Consider the following 20,059-nt stretch of genomic DNA (forward strand, 5'->3'; position numbering starts at 1 on the left):
TCCTACTCTCCTTTGATCTCTGGCGTTTACTTGTGTTAATCTCCACATCAAGCCCGCATCCTCCACTGCAGATCTATAAAAGCCAACGGTTCATACGCGTTCCGCAAGTTTGTTCGTCTGCGTCGGTTTGTCTGAGTTTCTCCTCTCCCTCTCCCCTGTTTACAAGACGCGCTCTCTCTCTCCTCTGACTTCGCTCGGTTGAGTGCTAGGGCATCGGTGAGAGGATGGCGAGGCGATACGACGACGACGAAGAGGAAGAGGAAGAGGAAGAGGAAGAGGAAGAGGAAGAGGAAGAGGAAGAGGAAGAAGAAGAGGTAGCAGAGGAGTTGGAGGAGGAGGACAACGGCAAGAGTAAGAGGAAGTACCGGAGATCCGAATTCATCGACGACGTGGCCGAGGAGGACGATGAGGAGGAGGAGGAGGACGAGCGTCCGCGCAAGCGGAAGAGCCGCCCGGGATCAGAGTTCTTCGACGACATCGCGGCCGTCGCCAGCGACGACGACGAGGAGGAGGAAGAAGGAGAGGAAGGTAAGATTCAAAGCTTCCCCCACCTTAGAAATTAGGGCTGATGCTTAATCTCTCGGTGATCTTTTGTGGAGGTTGCGGGATGTTTGCCTTGTTAGCTCGGTTTGGTCGGGGTGGGTGGGGTGGGGTGGGGGGGTCTAGGGTTTCGTTTAGTATGCGGGCTTTCTAATTTTTATGAGGAATTGGTTTGGGGCTCTAACTGTGTGAGGGATTTTATGGCTAGGGCTTGCGTTTAGAAGCTACTTTGCATGCTTGACGAGTTCAATTATTCGGATTGAAGCATTTGGGTGGTGATAGTTTGGGTGTTCTGACCACTAGTCGTTAATATTGCAACTTTAAAGTTTGGTTTGGAAGATTTCAATGGTTATTTGATCCAAAAACGTCTTTTTCGTTTCCCCCTTTACAAATCTGCGATACGGCTTCAATTGGGACAATTAACGGTCAATTGTCAGTTCGTTTTCACTCGGATACGAGAGTTCAGTGTTGGCTTGATCTCATATGTTTGAGAATTATTCACTCATGCGCGAAGGTGTTAAAAATTGCGTTATTATGATTAGATGTTAACAAAAGATCACCGTTGGATGAAGAGCTGTTTATCTGTTTTCGATAGAATTTTTGACATATGACTATATGTGGATCTTTGTTCATCAATCTGCCCCTCCATTTTTGGGCAATTCTTTTGTGTTCTCTAAGTATAATGCACTTATTTCTACTAAATTCCTCACTGCCCCACTATAAGGATAAATTCTACAACCAGCATAGCTGCCTTGCTTGTGTTGTTCATGATTTGACTGATTGCATTGGTTTCGAATCATTATTTTATTTGCTACTATTCTGTAGTCTTTATTATACACACGTTGAAAAATAAGAGGCCAACAGTTGACCCATCGTCTACCTGCAAATGAATAGGATGCTTTGATACCACACAAATTGAGCTGTCCAAATATTCTGGACTACTTTGATATCTTCCCTATAAAATACCATTCGTGTTTTTGTTGTGCTTATACTCATCTTCGTGTCTTTGTGACATATGTTATTGATAGTAAAACAGTCTTACCCCTCCACAAAGGTTTGCTCTATGATTATGTTACAAGCTAAGCTTCTCCCCCTACCCAATGCCATTTGAAAGAAAAAAAAAACACTTGCAAATTGGTCTCCACCTATTGGCCAGCTGACACTACATCTTTGTTTTAATTTCAATCATTCCTTGATCCCCCATTCATTGATTTTGATACCACAAAAACCCAAGATTCTTAGTCTCCCCACTACTCTCATTTCCCAACACAATTTAATTGGCAGGAGAAGCTGAAGTTCTTTTCTTAATCCATCTTGCAAGATCCTATTCCAACTCTCCATGCTCCAAAATAAAATTTCCTTTTCAGTTGATTCTAACGTCCATACAAACATAAATGCAGGTAACATTTTCCAAGCTATGGCTCATATGGTCAGATTGAATTCCTCTAAAGCTTGGCACAATTTCCTTAACTTTACGAATCCAGAATTCTGTTCACAATGCCACACACTGGAATAGAAACTACCAATACATGCCCTGAATCTATTTATCCTCCTTACAAGTTACAACCCAGTGTTATTAAAAGCGCGCTTCAAGGCGCAAAAAGCACGCCTCACCTCAAGGCAAAGGGCTTTGTGCCTTGAGGCGCAGACATAAGGCACAAAAGCCCTGAGGCGCACGCCTCAGGGCGAGGTGCGCCTCAAGGTGAGGCGTACGTGCCTCACCTTATTTTGGTCAAATGGGGGTCAAAGGCCCCATTTGACCAAAAAATAGGGTTACTCAGTCGGGGTCCCTCATTATCTCGTCTCTCAGTCTCTCTCCCACCTCCCTGCTTGTCTCCCACCTCTCGTCTCTCCCTTCTCTCACTCTCTGCTCTCTCCCACCTCTCGCTTGTCTCCCACCTCTCGCTCGTCTCCCACCTCTCACTCGTCTATAAGAAGAAGGAGGAGGAGGAGGAGGAGGAGGAGGAGGAGGAGGAGGAGGAGGAGGAGGCTGTTTATAGATTCAACGAGATTTCAATAGATAAAAGTTGATTCAAGCTCTTTGCAGCATGGTTAGCAAACTCGGTGAGTCAGCTCGTGACTTGCTCGAGTTGGATCAGATTGGTCCCTAACTGAGTTAAAAAACAGTATCTTAGTTAGGGACTAAACTCGCCGAGTTTGCTATCCCCAAGGTGTTCTGCAGCTGATAGATTATGATGACAAAAGTTGGAGAAATAGAGCATGTGTATTGTGTTGAGTCTGTAGACATAATTTAGATTCTTTAGCAAATTCAGCAGACACAATACTAATGACATGATATACTTTTAATATTGATTTTCACTTATTAGATATACATAAATATATCAAAACCACAGCCTTTAGATGCTTCATAGATGTATACATGTTATTTTCATCTAAATAATTGATGCAATTGTGATTGCTGCATATTTGATAGAGTGTTTTAAGTTGTTGATACACATTTGAGTATTTGGGTCTTTTTCCTTTGTTGTTGAATGATTCAACTCCATGAGAATGATTCTATAGAACTGTAAATTTTCTTTTATCTAGATTTTGATAACACTTATGCTTCGGTTTTTCATCAGCTTGTTGAAATTGGATTGAACACAGAAGAGTCCCATGCTTTCTCTACTATAGATGCTATTCTTTGGATGTTTTTTTAGCTCTGTTTTTTTTCCTGCAAATGCGGCAAGAGATCAATTTAATTGAAGAGAATTTTGGTTTCTAATGTTTGAAAAACAACATAAATAAGATCTCATGTTGTGAGAGAATTTTGATTTCTTAGATACTTACGTAGATCAAGTTGTTGCATTAATGTTACTTTTACATGTTAATCTCATATTTTTCCAGTATTTATTTGAGATTTTTTATTTCTTGTTAGTTGTTGCTTCATCAATAAAGCATTTTTTATTTATTTATAATTTTAGATATTTTTTATAGTTTTTTTAAGTTTTTAAAAAAAAAAATTTGAGGCTTACGCTTTACGCCTCGCCTCAGATTTTGGCGGAGCGCCTCACTACGCCTCAACACTTTTCACAACACTGTTACAACCCTTAGATGAACAAATGACAAGCTTTGGTAAAGCCTTGCGTCTTCAGTTTTCCCCAAGTATAATTTTTGCACTCATTCAGCTAAGTCAAGAAGGGGAGGAAGAGGACTGCATTATATACACTACTATCAGTACATAATCTGTGAACATTTTTGTATCTTAGTTATTTGTACATGTGGCCACTCACTTGCAGTGCATTTATAATTCTGGTTCTTGCCTTGCTCTTATCAAATCTAAGTGGTGCCTTTGTCTTGAGAATGACAAATAACTTGTCCATGGGCACCTTTATGCAGAAGCTATTTTGAAAACTGACATTCATTTCTACTCATAAACCTATGGATTCTCATGTTTTTTCAATCTAACTGATTAGAGTGGTGGACAATGAGTGATGTTCTTCACATCACAGCATGTAAAGGGGACAGAACTGTATATGTACATATACTTACATGTGTATGCGGGTGTGTTATGTGTGATTGTGTACATCATAATTTCCCAATCTAAAACAATAAAGGATGAATAACATCTTAGGACAAATGCTTGAACAATAATTCTGGGTCATGATTAATTTTTTTTTAATAAATCCAAGTTGAAAATCAAAATGCATGTAATCAATGAAAATTTTTAAATGAAAAACATACACAAGTAACAAAAAGAAGGGATCGGGATCATAAAACAGAAAAGCGAGACGATGTTGATCATGTCTCACATAGGGTTGACTATGTCCATGAAGCATCGTGGCATGTCTAGTGTCATGTCATGTTGACACAAGTTATGAAGTGTGCATGTGACATAGACAGTAACTCATTCCATAGAATATTTAGTGCAGTGCTATTGAGTGGTGTGACATATCCAATTTTCACTTCCATCAGATCTCTAAGTCCTAAAGGTCTCACTCTCACCTAAATCTCTTGTTGGCAAAGTTTGGCTGGACAAAATGCCTTGGGCCCAAACAATTTCGGAGCGAGTTTCTGCAAGCCATTTTTGGAGTTATGGCATGAGGATTTGGTGGATATTAAGAGACAATTATGTGAATTGGTGTTATCTGAAGAATTCAGCCAATCTATTTGGGTCCAGAGAAATTTCATATGGTGGAGTTCATCCTATTCCACACAGTTTCCCTCTTTGGGAGTGCTTTCGAGATTTCAACCATGTCTTCAATAAAGATGATCAAGTGAATGCTCCTTTCAATCATTTTCTCAACCAACAAGCTTTTATTTTCTGGAAGAGGAATCTGGCAATGTGGTATTGTTATTAGTGAAGCAATCTGTTCCACTGGATGTGAAAGGTATCCCTTCATTTTGTAAGTGGATACAGGAAAAGCTTTTGATTTGGCGAGCTAGAACTCCTTAACTTTCCTCATCGTGTGCTTTGCATCTGGAACTGCTTATCACTGTACTATTGCTTGAAATGTTGTACACGTTTATATTTTGTTCTCTTGCACAGCTTGAGGTGGTCTCTATTTGATTGAATCAGTTGGAACATAGATTGCAGTTGGTGGTATTGGCCTTTTAGTTTTACGGTTATGGACCTTGAATAACGTTCTCGAGCATTACTGCTTTTTATATCCCTTCTATTATGTGTGTGCTGACAGGTTGACTGTTGATATGCAGATTTTATAAATGATGTGGGAACTGACTTGCCTGAAGAAGAAGCAAGGGGAGTGCACCGTCGCCCTTTTTTACCAAGGGAGGATGAACATGATGTTGAAGATCTTGAAAGATTAATTCAGGAGAAGTATGGGCGTTCTGCTCAACCTGAATATGATGAGGAAACCACTGACGTTGAACAGCAGGCTCTTTTACCATCAGTAAAGGATCCAAAGTTGTGGATGGTCAAATGCGTTGTATGGTTCTTTTTCATCTCATGTCTGTAAAATGTTCTTTTGCTTTTGAAATGCCACACTCATGTTCTTTTCTGATGTATCTCAGATTGGTCGTGAACGAGAGGTAGCTGTTTGCCTTATGCAAAAATATCTTGATTTACAATCTCAAGGAACTGAGTTGCAGATAAGATCAGTGATCGCTTTGGATCATCTTAAAAACTACATTTATGTTGAAGCAGATAGAGAAGCCCATGTAAAAGAAGTATGTGTTTGCCACTAATGCTTATTCCTTCACATGCATGTTTCAATATACATAATTCTTCCTATTTAACTCAGGCAATCAAAGGTCTTCGGAACATATATGCCTCTGCAAAAGTGATGCTCGTTCCAATCAAAGAAATGACTGATGTACTTTCTGTTGAAAGTAAATCTGTTGAGCTTTGTAAGGATAAATGGGTCCGTGTTAAGCTTGGGACCTACAAAGGAGACCTGGCGAAGGTGCACATTCATTCAGTTCTTATGACTTCAATTTTATTTCTAGCTTATCTTGTCTCACCTCCTACCGTTTCTTTTAGGTTGTGGATGTGGATAATGTACGTCAGAGAGTTACTGTTAAGCTTATACCTAGGATCGATTTACAGGCTTTAGCCAACAAACTGGTAATTTCTTTATCTTGATTGTAAACTTGTGGAATTGTCAGTATGTTTTATTCCATTTTTCTTTGCAATTCTATCTAGAACTAGAAGTCATACCTTTATTGTTTCAGGAAGGCAAGGATGTTGGAAAGAAAAAAACATTCGTCCCACCTCCACGTCATATCTACATGCGTGAGATTAGGCAAGTTCATGCAGTGATCTATATATTTTATGAACAATGTACTTGGTTATTAGTTATTACAAAGATGTATCTGATTTATCCTATCTCTTCTACACTTTCAGGGAGATGCATTTTCCTGTTGAACGCAAATGGGATCCAGTTACTGCATCCCATTTTGACACGGTTGACGGTAATATGATTAAGGATGGTTTTCTTTACAAAACTGTGTCAGTTAAGTCAATTAGTTCTCAGATTAGCCAGCCAACTTTGGGTGAGCTGGAGAAATTTGGAAAATCTGGAGATGATGCAAATGGAGATATGGCTAGCTTGTCTAGCTTATTTGCAAACAGAAAGAAAGGACATTTTGTGAAGGGTGATGCAGTTGTTGTTGTTCAAGGAGATCTAATAAATTTGAAGGGACGGGTTGAAAAAGTAGAGGAAGATAATGTCCATATAAGAGCGAATATAACAGGATTGCTGGTAACCTTTTTTTCCTTCTCCTGAATGAAAGAATTCCATGCTAAGAGATTTGCATAATCTTGATGTGTGCATCGTGTAGGAAACATTATGCCTAAAGGAGAGAGAGCTCTGCAAGTATTTTGAGCCTGGTGATCATGTAAAAGTGGTGACTGGTGCCCATGAAGGGGCTACTGGTATGGTAATTAAAACTGAAGGACATAATGTTATCATCATATCAGACACCACAAAGGAGGATGTAAGTGGTTGCCATATTTGTTTCAGAGTTGGTCGATCCTAAATTTTTTATTAAATCTTAGATTTTCACTCTTACAGTCCTTATGTTTCATGTTTCCCAGATAAAAGTCTTTGCGGATCATGTTGTGGCAAGCTCAGAAGTAACTTCTGGTCTCATTAAACTTGGAAACTATGAGCTGCATGATCTTGTGGTCCTGGAGTAAGTTATCACTACCTTTCTGGGTGCAGTGTGACTATGATTTTGCCATTGATGTTTATGGGACAATGCTATTTTATTTGCAGCAACCAGAACTTTGGTGTGATTATACGTGTAGAAAGTGAAGCTTTTCATGTAAGAGCTGCTAAGAATAACTTGATTTTGTCATTGATCTGTAACTGTGGAACAACAACAATTGTATACATTTTCTCTCAGGTTCTCAAGGGAATTCCAGACCGGGCTGAAGTTGTTCTTGTTCGGTTAAGGGAAATAAAAGATAAGGTTGAGAAGAGATTGAATGCCCAGGATAAGGCTATGAACATAGTGTCTCCGAAGGATGTTGTTAGGATTTGTGATGGTCCATGTCATGTAGGCAAATCTGCATTTTCTTTTTGTAGCCAAATATGCTTAGGATACTTTTACCACAAACTTTCTGAGCATATACCTTTTTCATTTTTCTTTCAGGGAAAGCAAGGTCCAGTTGAACATATATATAAAGGAATCCTTTTTATACACGACCGCCATCACCTTGAAAATGCTGGTTATATTTGTGTTAAATCCCAGTCATGTGTTCTTGTTGGTGGATCACGTGGAAGCAATGATATGAATGTAAATTTCTTCTTTAGACATTATAGTTTCTGATTATTTATGGCCTAGCTCCATTTCTTATCATTAATGATTTTGCTTCATTGTCGTACTTCTAATTACAGGGTAAAGATCATCTAGTCAGCAGATTTAATAGTCTGAGGGCTGCTCCCAACATCCTGCAGTCACCGAGGAGACCACCAAGAGGACCACCAAGAGGACCTTCTGCAGATTGTATGTTGTTTTTTGACCTTTTGAATCTTGTTAAAGATTTGATATATGGATGGGTTGTTGCAGCTATGGGTTCTTTCTCTATCTTTTTTGTTTTGTCTTGAGGCTTATCCCTTCCCTCTTCTGCCCACCATCGATAGCTATCACTTTCTTCTCTCTTTATTAAGTATCTTTTAAGTTCAAGAAGAATAACATCCTGCAAGTTTCATGCAGTTGGTGGAAGAAACAGAGGCGAGAGAGGGAGACCTGATTCTTTAGTAGGTACTACCATCAAGATCCACAAAGGTCCCTATAAAGGATACCGTGGACGTGTTAAAGATGTTCATGGAACTTCTGTGCGAGTTGAACTGGAATCTGTAATGAAAGTTGTTTCGGGTAAGTGCCTATGTTTTGTTCTTCAGACAAGTAATGCATTTGTGTAATCATTCCATGTAAATGTGCAGTTGACCGTGATCAGATTTCTGATACTGTGGTTGTTGCAACACCGTATCGGTAAGCCACTTATTCTCCTTAACTGCCATTCCTGGTTGTCAACTGGATCTTATTTACAGACATTTTCTGTGCTCATCAGTGACGGACATCGTTATGGATTGGGTAGTGAGACACCCATGCATCCTTCACGAACTCCAATGCATCCAACTATGACCCCATTGCGAGATCCTGGAGGTACATTCTACAAAAGTTCCTGATCTAAGTGTTGCCTGTTGGAGATTGTTATTTTTCTAACCTTTCTGTTGTTCTTATCTACATTACATGCCTTATGTTGAATATGTAATTCTTATTGCATGTCTTCAGCTTGATGTGTGGTGGGTTACCATAATCGCATGTGTATTACTAGTGGCACTTGATGCATTAAATTGTCTTTTTGGTTGATAAAGATGTGGGTGTGAACACTGGGCTATGCTTAGATTGGTGTGATATGGACCCATTTCGGCCTTTTAGCTCTCAGGATATGGAGCTCGACCCAGGTTTGATGCCTTGCAAGTTGCAACAGGCTTGGTTTGAATTTGATTGGGCGTAGAAGTGACATGATAATGTCTTGTTGGCCTAGCCCATTCAATGAAGCTGCATTCCCAGAGCTAGCGTAACAAGATTGTTTATTGGAAGGGTCTAGGTTTTGAGTGTGCAGTTGTTTGTTGATAAGCGCGTGCAGGCTTGTTAGATTGCGGTTGATGCCCAACCCTATGTAAACAATGAATTAAACATAAGATGCCTCTTCTATGATATGGTCCCAAGACTGGAACATAGTTCTTTTTCTCTTTTTGTTTATCATTGTTTGATTAGTTTGATTTTTTTTATGGGAAAATTTGGTTTTTTGGAGGTTTCTTTACTATTAAGCCTTGATTTCTTGATCAATGCTTACTACACTGAACTTAAGACCTTCTAGTTTCAGTTATAAAGGATTATTGTGGCTTGAAGCTTGCAATTCATGTATTTTAATCCCCATGTTCCCATGAAATTTTTGTGATATGATTTAGTCTAGTTGACACTTGAAAAAAAGCTTCCTTTGGATCCTAATTTTTTCATTTGTAAGTTATTGTTTTGCATTTTCCTATTTTAATGAGTGTTTTTTCGTATCAATCTTCTTCACAACTTGAGTATTTTTAGTCTACAGTTACCTGCCTTTTGTTATGCACCCACAATAATGTATATTTTCTAATTTGTGTCTCCTTTATGACTTCACAGCAACACCCATACATGATGGCATGAGAACGCCTATGCGTGACCGTGCTTGGAACCCTTATGCACCAATGAGTCCTGCAAGGTAGTGTGTCTTTGTTGCAGATGTCATTTACTTGAATAAAGCTTTCTCTCAAAATGTGTGTATGTGTACAACTTTTTTTTGGTAATTGTTCAATGTATTATGCTAGAGTATTCAAGGTGCCTACCTCTAAACATTGGTAATGGTACTTACTGGGGAAATAATAATACTAGATGCAGTTATATACATTGTGTTGTAAAATTGCAGTACACTGCAATTCAATCTTGAATCAAAATATTTTTTAACCCATATGTCTTTGGTTGTGGTGGATGTTGCCCAAACACACTAGGGGTGATTTGTGTCCGATCTGACCAAGTCGGACTTGAATTAGTCCTAGTCAGATTCAGTAAAACTAAGTCCAGGTTACTAGTTGGATTCAGATTTGGGTTGGGGATTTACTACCAAACCTGATGGATATCCGGATCTGATTGCATATGAAAATCTTGATTTCTTAATACCATTTCCCATCCAAATCTGAATCTGATGTGGTCGGATGTGGTCATGGCTATCGACTGATGTTGATAGAAGCATGGCAAGCCTGGTAAACTGAAAATTTCGACCTCATAATCATAGAGTGGTCAGCTGCAATGAAAACAATGAGTCACCTTAATAACCCAACCTTTGAAAATCACCCTAATATGCCCCACTTTTTGAGATGCTTTGCATACTGTTTAATCATCACTAGGTCCTTGCGATGACTATTTGTGTGATAAGCTGTGTAAAAATTGTACAAATTTTTGTCTCTCTTTTCTGTCTTACTTTTTCTTTTATTTAGTAAGACTATTATGTAATAAATTGTTATTTTTTTTCTATGAATCATGGTTCATTGTTGCTGGTGAATCAACTGCATTAACTGGGTTGTGACCATCGTTCCATTCTTTTATCATCAAATGTGACACATGGTTTTTCTTTTTTGGAGGTTGAGGCCTCCTTTTTATTTGGTTGTAGGTATTGGTTGATCTTATATTGTATTGCTGAGAACTTTTTGCCTTCATGTTCATGATATGATATTTTCTTGATTTTCCATTTTAGTATCTTTTGGAGCACATTATAATAGACTAATTAGACATTAAAATATAATCAAACAGGGACAATTTTGAAGATGGAAACCCCGGATCTTGGGGAGGTGCTGCTAGCCCTCGGTGTCAGGTCTGATGAACATTTCATTCATAAAACTAGCCAATATGCTGATAATATTTTTTTGATAATTTTTTATCCTGATTTTTTTTTCACTTGTTCTCAGCCAGGAACTCCTGTACGACCATATGAAGCGCCTACTCCTGGTTCAGGCTGGGCACCTACTCCTGCTGCTAATTTCGCTGACTCTGGGACACCAAGAGAAAGCAGTTCTGCTTATGGTTAGTATTTGTCTACCTAGAGCAAGCTGCAATCTCTCGATCTTTTGTTTCCTTATAGTAAAGCCAGACTAACCTATTGAAACATTGACGTTCAGCAAATGCACCTAGCCCATACTTGCCATCAACCCCTGGTGGGCAGCCAATGACACCCAGCTCTGCAGCGTATCTTCCTGGCACTCCTGGTGGACAGCCAATGACACCTGGGAATGTTGGTTTGGATATTATGTCTCCTGCAATAGGTTTTCTCTCTCTCATGCATTTGCTTAAACGTTCGATGACTTCTGATCTTTTCTGACCAGTGTTGTATTTTTAGTGGAAATAATGTTTTGAATTGGTTTCAATATTTGTTGCCTTTTAACTCAAAGATATTCATTCCGACAGGTGGAGAAGAAGGGCAGTGGTTTTTGCCTGACATACTGGTAACCGTTCGAAGATCTGGAGAAGACCCTCAAATTGGAGTCGTGAGGGAGGTGCTCATGGTATGTATATTAGAAAAGGAACTTCTACATAGGGGTGGCAATTTCTGACACGACCCGCCAACCCGCCTCTTAGGCGGGTTCGGGTTGGGCTTAAGCCAACCCGTTTAATAAACGGGTCGACCCGTGTAACCCGTTTATTAAACAGGTCAGGTTCGGGTTGGGGGTATGCCAACCCGCCAACCCGACCCGCCAACCCGTCAACCCGACCGCCAACCCGTCAACCCGACCGCCAACCCAACCCGTCAACCCGACCCGCCAACCCGATCTGTCAACCCGACCCGCCAACCTGACCCGCGAACCTGAAAACCCGTTTACCCGACCCAACCCATTTATTAAATGGGTTGGCGGGTCGTGTCGGGTTACCCGTTTATTAAACAGGTCGGGTTCGTGTTTGCCACAGCCGACCCGTTTAATAAACGGGTCGGGTTCGGGTTGAGGTATGCTGACATGCCAACCCGACCCGCCAACCCGACCCGATTGCCACCCCGACCCGATTGCCACCCCTACTTCTACACAAACTAGTGGTGAGATGTGAGATCTTTGTCCATATACAGCCCGTGGATGTTACCCAACCATTAAAGTCTCTTACATTCTTGGCCATCTTAACATAATGCTCTGGGATCAGAATCATGGCAAATAAGTGTCTTGAATCTTGATGGGCACTTTTTTTTTTCTCTTGACCAACAATGTTATGAACTGTGTCATAGTCTTCAGACCACAAGCAAATCAGTTCTTGCTATGCACCAACTTGCATTTTCCTCGTATTTCTTGCAGGATGGATCTTGCAAAGTTGCTCTGGGGACATTGGGTAACAGAGAGGTGGTAACTGCTCATCCAACGGATCTAGAGATTGTTGTGCCAAAGAAGAATGATAAGATCAAGATAATGAGCGGCTCACAGCGTGGAATCACTGGAAAGCTCATAGGTATTGATGGCACGGACGGTATTGTAAAAGTGGATGACACGCTTGATATTAAGATATTGGATATGATTATTCTTGCCAAGTTGGCACCACAGTAATAAACAGTATGCTCATGTTATTTAGCTCTCTCTCTTTCTCATGTATATAGCCACCATTCCATCATAGGGTTATTGCATGAAACTGCAATTCAATTTAGGAAGAGCATACTTTAGGGGCAGAGTACACAAAAAAATGAGGTGGGGAGCTCGGAAGATGCAGCTATGTGATATTTTGTTTGGTCTGGATGTCTGTATTTTAGTTGTTTGTTGCATGAATTTGCTAAGTAATTCACCTCCAAGGAAGGTGGGTTTGTATACTTAATTGTGCAAAATAACATTTTGGTTTCTTTGGATATTGCTTTTATCAGCTGTTCTTGGTGTTGGCGTGGATGTCATGCGGTTAGCATCTATGGGTATGTATCTACTGAAAATTACGGCTGGTAAACGTGCTGAACTTCAAGTGTTCGAGCTTGGCTCATTCTTGTGGCGAACTAAGACTGGTTTGAACTCATGTAAGCCCAATCTTGAGCTGGCTTGTTTATAGGAAAAAAAATCATTCTTTCAAAGTTGGAAGTAATAGGATTACAAAAATTTATAATGTTTCAGGGCAAAAATCAATAATATTTTATTAAAAAATGACTGTATTACCTTTGAGAATAGTAGTATTTTATAGTATATTTATAAGATATCGTAATATTTTTTTCATACTTACCCAATCATTTTATACGTTTTTGTAACAATTTTACCCTTATGAGTGTGGTTTCTGCATATCTAGCGACCTTGTTGCTGCAATATATTTAGTGATACATTTTTTTAGAACATTCTATTTTTGATAGAAAAACTTTTTTGGAATCGGCACTCCTTACGACACTGTCAGCAAAAACGACACTGTTTTCAAAAACAGCAGTAGCTGCAGCTTTTGCCTTTGGTTCTGACAGAATTAGGATGGTCTTTCTTTGCATTATTGGCTCCTTGTTCGATGCCAACATATTTCAACTTCATGGCAGGGTAATGACCAGAACAAGTACATGTAAAATCCTATTTTTGGCCTTTGAACATGTTTAAAAATTGTTGAATTTGAGTTTTTTTCCAAAAGATGAATTAAAATTGAAGATAACTTTTTAACACATCAAAAATTATCTCAAATATATATCTCGCCAAAATGTTGATGGTTTCATTTTTGTTTTCAAGCCTTGATGGTGGCTCAGGCCACCAAGCTCACCCTTTTTTAAAACCTACATGAGTACAATCACTTGCAAGCTAAAACCCAACCGTTGAAGATTTTGAATATCTGGTGGAGGGGAAAAGAAACACAACTTAAAGAACAGACCCATCTCATCTCAAATTCGAACATGGTTTTAAAATCCAAATTATTTTTCAAATATCCCTCTTTTTAGTTTTTGAAATTTGGGGATCCACACAACTGATGTCTAGATCTAAAGGAACACCAAGGTATCACATAGGTAGTTCGCCGTTTTGACAACCAAAGATGGATGCCATTGCCATCATTGCGCTCTTGGGGACCATTACTCCGTAAACCCAACACGGCTGAAGAAAACATCAAAATCAACCAAAGTAATTGGAAATTCTAAACCAATGCATCACCAGAAACCCACACGTCATCTGCAAATAATAGGTGCATAAAATTCATAGTACCCGACAAATGGACACCCTTGAAGAGACATTGAGAAGTAGCTGCTTCCAACATATCGCTAAGGCCTTCTATAACAATGATGACAAGCAAAGGAGTCAATGGGTCCCCTCAGCACAGCCCACATGAGGGATTGAAAAAACTGACCCTTCTCCCATTTATGGACACAGCAACTGAGGCAAAATTGAAGATTTTATGCATCACTACAAGGACGAGGGTCAATAGCAGCAACTCTTTAATGATAATATAAAATGTCACCGCTAATGACTTTACAATAAAGGCAACTTTAGATATCCCCGTGAATACCTTGGCCCTAAAAAAATATCATCATTGTAGACATGTCTATAATGGTGCCTTAAGATATTGTCATTATAGGTATATTTATAACGACAACATTATATAACCATTAACTATGTTGCCGTTATAAACATACTTATACTGGCAACCTTAGCTATCACCGTTAGAGGTATGTTTATAGCATTATATGGCCACTATGAGGATGATGGTCAATAGCGGTGACACTTTAATAACAATAATAAAAGTCATCACAAATGATCAACCATGGTACACATGTCATCGTTATAAACATACTTATAACAACGACTTTATATATCCCGTTAAAGATCCATCTTTAACATCATTATTTGACCCTTAAATATTGATGTTAAAAATACTTTAATGACAACATTTAACGATCAATAATCTCGCCGTTAAAGATGAATAACAGTGACATATAAATGTTGTTATAAGGTTTTACTCAATAACAATGACCTTGTATATCACCGTTATATAGTATGCTTATAGACTCTATAACAACAACATTTATGTCACTGTTATAGATTACTCTATAACGACGATACACATATCACTGTTATTGAGTCTATAATTAGAGTCTGACATGCCCTTTTGATTTTTTTTAGATTTCACTTTCTTTCTCTCTCTCCGACCTCCCTCCTCCATGCTCAGATGATGTCGCTGGACCTCGGCCTCACTTCTCCCTGCTCAGGTGATGCTGTCGGACCCCGATCTCCCTCCTCCCTACTTGAGTGATGTCGTCGGACCCTGATCTCCCTCCTCCCTACTCGAGTGATGTCGTCGGACCCCGACCTCCCTCTAGAAGGTAGATATCTCTCTCTTCTTCCTCCTCTTCTCTTCTCTTTCTCTTTCTTCTTATTCTCCCCTCATTGCTGCAGGTGTTGAACCCAACTCTAGTTGTGTTCAACTCTATCAAACCCAACATACGAAGATACAAACTTTGTATACATTATCCAAATGTATTGTTTTCTTGTATTTATGCTATTTCTCTATTTTTAAATTTTTTTTTAAGTGTCAACTTTTTTTTGAGATTTATCAAACAAACCTATATTATTGCAAGTTTTCCCTTGCTGAGAATAACTGAGACCAATATTTGTGGCTATGCTTGTAACTATCCTTTGCTTTCACCTAGGAAAAATATGTGATATCTTCAGAAAAAAGTCATGTCCATGGGGACATGACAATCTTAGGTGAATTTTCTGAGCCATATGATTAGGTTTATCCTTATACATGCATGGTGAGTTAAAGTAGATGTACATCCAAACACTATAGGAGTAGGGATAAAGGCTCTTGAGGTTTTGAATATCTCTTTAAAGATTTACCTACAAGGCTATTAGAGGCATCCTATCAATTGTACATACAACTATAACAATATCCCTAGAAAAATATTTCTTGGAAACATGTATTTCAAAGAGTGCACATCACTTCTAATAGATGCTTATTCTTCCTCTTAGTTGTTGCATTTTATCTTATTGTAACAATTCATGAATTTGTGATTCTGTTTCATGCTCTCATAGATAGCCTTGCATACTATGAGAAATACATTATCTTTTATTGTTCGATTGCAATACATTTAAGGATGTTTAGATATTTATTCTAAATCATCTTGTGATATATATAAAACACAAAGTGCACTTCATGTTTGTTTTTTACTACTAAATGTTTGTTTAAGTTTTGATTAATGGTGGGTCATCTTTATTACTCTTTGTAGAAGCTGATCATTGTTATGGCGGAGAAGTAATTAGATATGAAAAGTCTTAGGTTTATCTTCGTAGGTTAGTCAAAGGCATCAAAAGTTTGCAAGTTCTACTATTAGAATAAATGTTAGGCAAAAAGTAGAGATATTAGCTTTATAGAATATCTTAGAGAACTTGTTACTTGAACAAGTATTGTATTTGTTTAATTGTAGAATCGATCAATCACTTTTCCTTGAAGAGTTTGATGACCTATTAAACTCTTTTACAGCTGTGAGTTCTCCTGAACTAAAAGAACGGCTAGATATTATGAACAAAGAGGTGATATTCAATGAAAAAAAAGGTTTGAAAATTGACAAAATCACCTTTAGATACAAAGAAATCCTTCTATCAATTGAATAATTATTTATAATATTGAGATGGAGAGATCTCTTAATTTAGTCTTTTAGAAGTGTTTTACTTCCAATTAGTGGATTCCAAAAAAACCTAAATAGCCTTATTGCTAGCTATTACTTAGATTTTCATTTTTGTGAATTTTTTTCACTTTGTACTGATATAGTGTTATTGAATGTTGTGAAACATGAAGATGTCATTGATTTCTCATTTTAAATGTTTGTCAATGTATTTGTATTCATGCTTCCATGACCATATTCTCATAACATAGTGCCTGCAAATGTGATATGCTTAGTAAAAACAAAGTTTCATTGCTACACAACTTGCGTGAGCACAATATTGCAACACAAACCAAAAAATAGAAAACATGGAAGAAAAAAGTCTTATATAAACTGATTTTGAATATATATAATTTGATATATATATATATATATATATATCAAATGCTTTTTTCTGCTTTTTGGAAGTAATATCTTATTGAAGTTAATATCTTATTGAATGTGAAAAGATGTTTTGTTAATGTTATCTTTATGCTTTTTCATATTCTCATGTAAGTGCAAAAAGAGGCAAAATCATTATCGAGTCTTTAATCATAATGTGATTAAAATATTTGTAAGTTATCAGACTGAATTCTTATACTACTTATTATGTAACGCCCCGAAATCTTAACCCAAATTTTTGAGGTTTTTTTTTATACAGCGGAAACCAGTCATACCATAGGGATAAGCATTTCAGAACATTACAAGTGGAGCAAGACCAAAACATTTTTTTTCATTTCAATATCAATGAAAATTAAGATCAGAGTTTTCACACTATCCTTGGAACAATAAATCCAAAATCCTGATCGAAGCCTCATCCCGCAACCGCTCCTAACTCCAATTCTTTACTTGAAATTTATAGGAATTAGACTACAACTGTCTAAGTAGAAAGTCTGCAACTTTTAATGTGGTACATCATGAATCCAGTATGTGATATGGGTGTCATGTATGATTTTCTGCATATACAAGAATAAGTAAAGGTCTATGCTACGACAGTCAATAATTTATCAGCAATTAACTGGTATGTAACATTAATAGCAACATTTATATATCCCACAACCACAGTATGAATCCACACAATTATTCAGATAAACGCAATGATGACAATTCATAATTCAGGTACACATTCATACCACAAGGTACATCCATTATGCATAAAGAAACATTAAACCATACCATGATGCACAATTTTAGTACAACAAGACATTTAACATACATTGAAAGTTAAACATCACACATCCACCAAACATATAACAATTAAGGGAACAAAAAACATATGCATGTTCTAATGCATAGCAGGAAGATGCATGACTTATGTGTAATGCATGAATCCTCTTATTATCTTTCCTTAAGTTTTTCTTTCCATATGCATGCCCTATTAAATGCATACAAGTTAAGTTCCTCTTTTTAATTACCGCTGCCCACAGATACACCAAATGAGTACAAACCTCGAGGTCAAGTAGGTTTTCAGGGTAGCTTAACACATATTTTGTATTTTATTACTGGGTTCCAACTGAGCCCTCGACCGAATCACCTTCAGAACATTAGACCTCAACATCTAATGTCGGGGACACAAGAAACACCCCACGCCCACAAGTGCCACTTTTTTGGTACCATAACAAACTCACAACTGTGACTAACACACCACTCTCGGGTAAAGTGACACTTGTGGGCAAGACTCAAGGCTCCAGTCCGTGAAAACAAAGCAAAAGCTCACATCTACCCCTGCGAGAATCATCACAAGACTCCAACCCGTGAAAACACATTGAACAGTGCAATATCGAACACTAATATAAAATATGAATTTTTTGTGATGCATTTAAAAAATTAAGGAAAGAGCGAACCAAAACTCAAGGCTCTCCAGGCTTGTGATGATTCATTTAGACCATCAATGCATCGTATGCAAAAATCATAACTTGCAATTTATGCAATGAGGTCAGCATGCCTCCAAATGCACATCCATTCAAACCAATTCAAAAATGTGCATGAGTTACCATAATCATATGCATGTGTTCACCATCCACGTGCAAGTGCTTTTATGTAATCACTTAACACGCATGCATTCATCCATAATTCATAAGTACATGAGAACATTTATGCATGATTTTACATGCTAAACACACATCGGCTTCAAGTAGGCACATGTACTCAAAACAAATCCATAAATGCACGATAAATAAACATGTCCCATCAATATAGGCACAAGAAACCTTTTCATGCGTTAACATCCACACACATGAACATAACCCAGATTTAGCAATTGAAATTCCAGGACTGCACACATTCATATCATGTATGCGCTTGTACCAAAATAAGACCTCTCATATGAAAGATCAGAGAAGAGAGAAGGCTAGATGATAGCAACAAGAGAGGAAAAGGTAACATGCAGCCTCCTCTAGGTTGATCTCATTGTGTATAATAGGTTCTCAATAAAGTTCCATAAATGCCTTAGCATACATCAATGCCATTATATAACAGATCCCATTGTTAGATATTACTAAAAATATTTTCAACATTAGAACTAACACCACCCCTTCAAGGATCTTAGTAAACAAATTTTTCATTTGCATAATCTCTAAATAAAATTTTAGCCTAAAGCTCACCTTCAATCTCTTCTCGAGCAAAATGTTTGTCCAACTTTATGTTTTTAATCTTGTCATATTAAACCGGTCTAACATATTTAAATTATACTTCTATCTTGTTACTTTAACCTGGATTTGCTGATATTAAAATTGCACATTTTGTTGTAACATAAACAACAGATATGTGTTCACCAAGTATTCATGATATACACATCAATCATGAAATGCCATTATAATAGATTCCTTCAAACAATCATCTATATTGCAATCATCTACAATATGAAATTATGTAGGCGTGAAATCACCTATATGCTAATATGAGCATCATAATAAAAAGTACTAGTAACACGATCAATAACAAAACAAAATAAATTATACTTACAGAGCGCTTGCAGGATATGGCATGACCGTGATCTTTGATTTAGTGTTCCAATGCTCTGATACCATAACTGTAACGCCCCGAAATCTTAACCCAAATTTTTGAGGATTTTTTTTATACAGCGAAAACCAGTCATCCCATAGGGCTAAGCATTCCAGAACATTATAGGTGGAGCAAGACCAAAACATTCTTTTCATTTCAATATCAATGAAAATTAAGATCAGAGTTCTCACACTATCCTTGGAACAGTAAATCCAAAATCTTGATCGAAGCCTCATCCCGCAACCGCTTCTAACTCCAATTCTTCACCTGAAATTTATAGGAATTAGACTACAACTGTGTAAGTAGGAAATCCGTAACTTTTAATGTGGTACATCATGAATCCAGTATGTGATATGGGTGTCATGTATGATTTTCAGCACATACAAGAATAAGTAACGGTCTATGCTACGACAATCAACATTTTATCAACAATTAACTGACAGGTAACATTAATAG

General features: G+C 37.8%; 1 protein-coding gene across 1 annotated transcript; it reads left to right on the top strand.

Annotated features, from left to right (window-relative positions):
* Window positions 1–104: 104 nt before the first annotated feature.
* On the top strand, window positions 105–12,862 carry LOC149821073 (putative transcription elongation factor SPT5 homolog 1). Its single transcript, XM_089983492.1, has 22 exons — window positions 105–528; window positions 5,197–5,429; window positions 5,515–5,670; window positions 5,745–5,906; window positions 5,984–6,067; window positions 6,175–6,249; window positions 6,351–6,704; window positions 6,784–6,939; window positions 7,040–7,137; window positions 7,221–7,269; window positions 7,351–7,503; window positions 7,600–7,743; window positions 7,845–7,953; window positions 8,164–8,325; window positions 8,394–8,442; window positions 8,522–8,616; window positions 9,637–9,715; window positions 10,801–10,861; window positions 10,956–11,070; window positions 11,166–11,309; window positions 11,452–11,549; window positions 12,324–12,862. Exons 1-22 carry the CDS (start codon window positions 225–227, stop codon window positions 12,567–12,569), a joined length of 3,126 nt encoding a protein of 1,041 aa, XP_089839618.1. The 5' UTR covers window positions 105–224; the 3' UTR covers window positions 12,570–12,862.
* Window positions 12,863–20,059: the final 7,197 nt, after the last annotated feature.

The sequence above is a fragment of the Nuphar pumila genome, chromosome 12, assembly GCF_984573655.1.
Source record: "Nuphar pumila chromosome 12, dmNupPumi1.hap1.1, whole genome shotgun sequence".
NCBI lineage: Eukaryota > Viridiplantae > Streptophyta > Magnoliopsida > Nymphaeales > Nymphaeaceae > Nuphar > Nuphar pumila.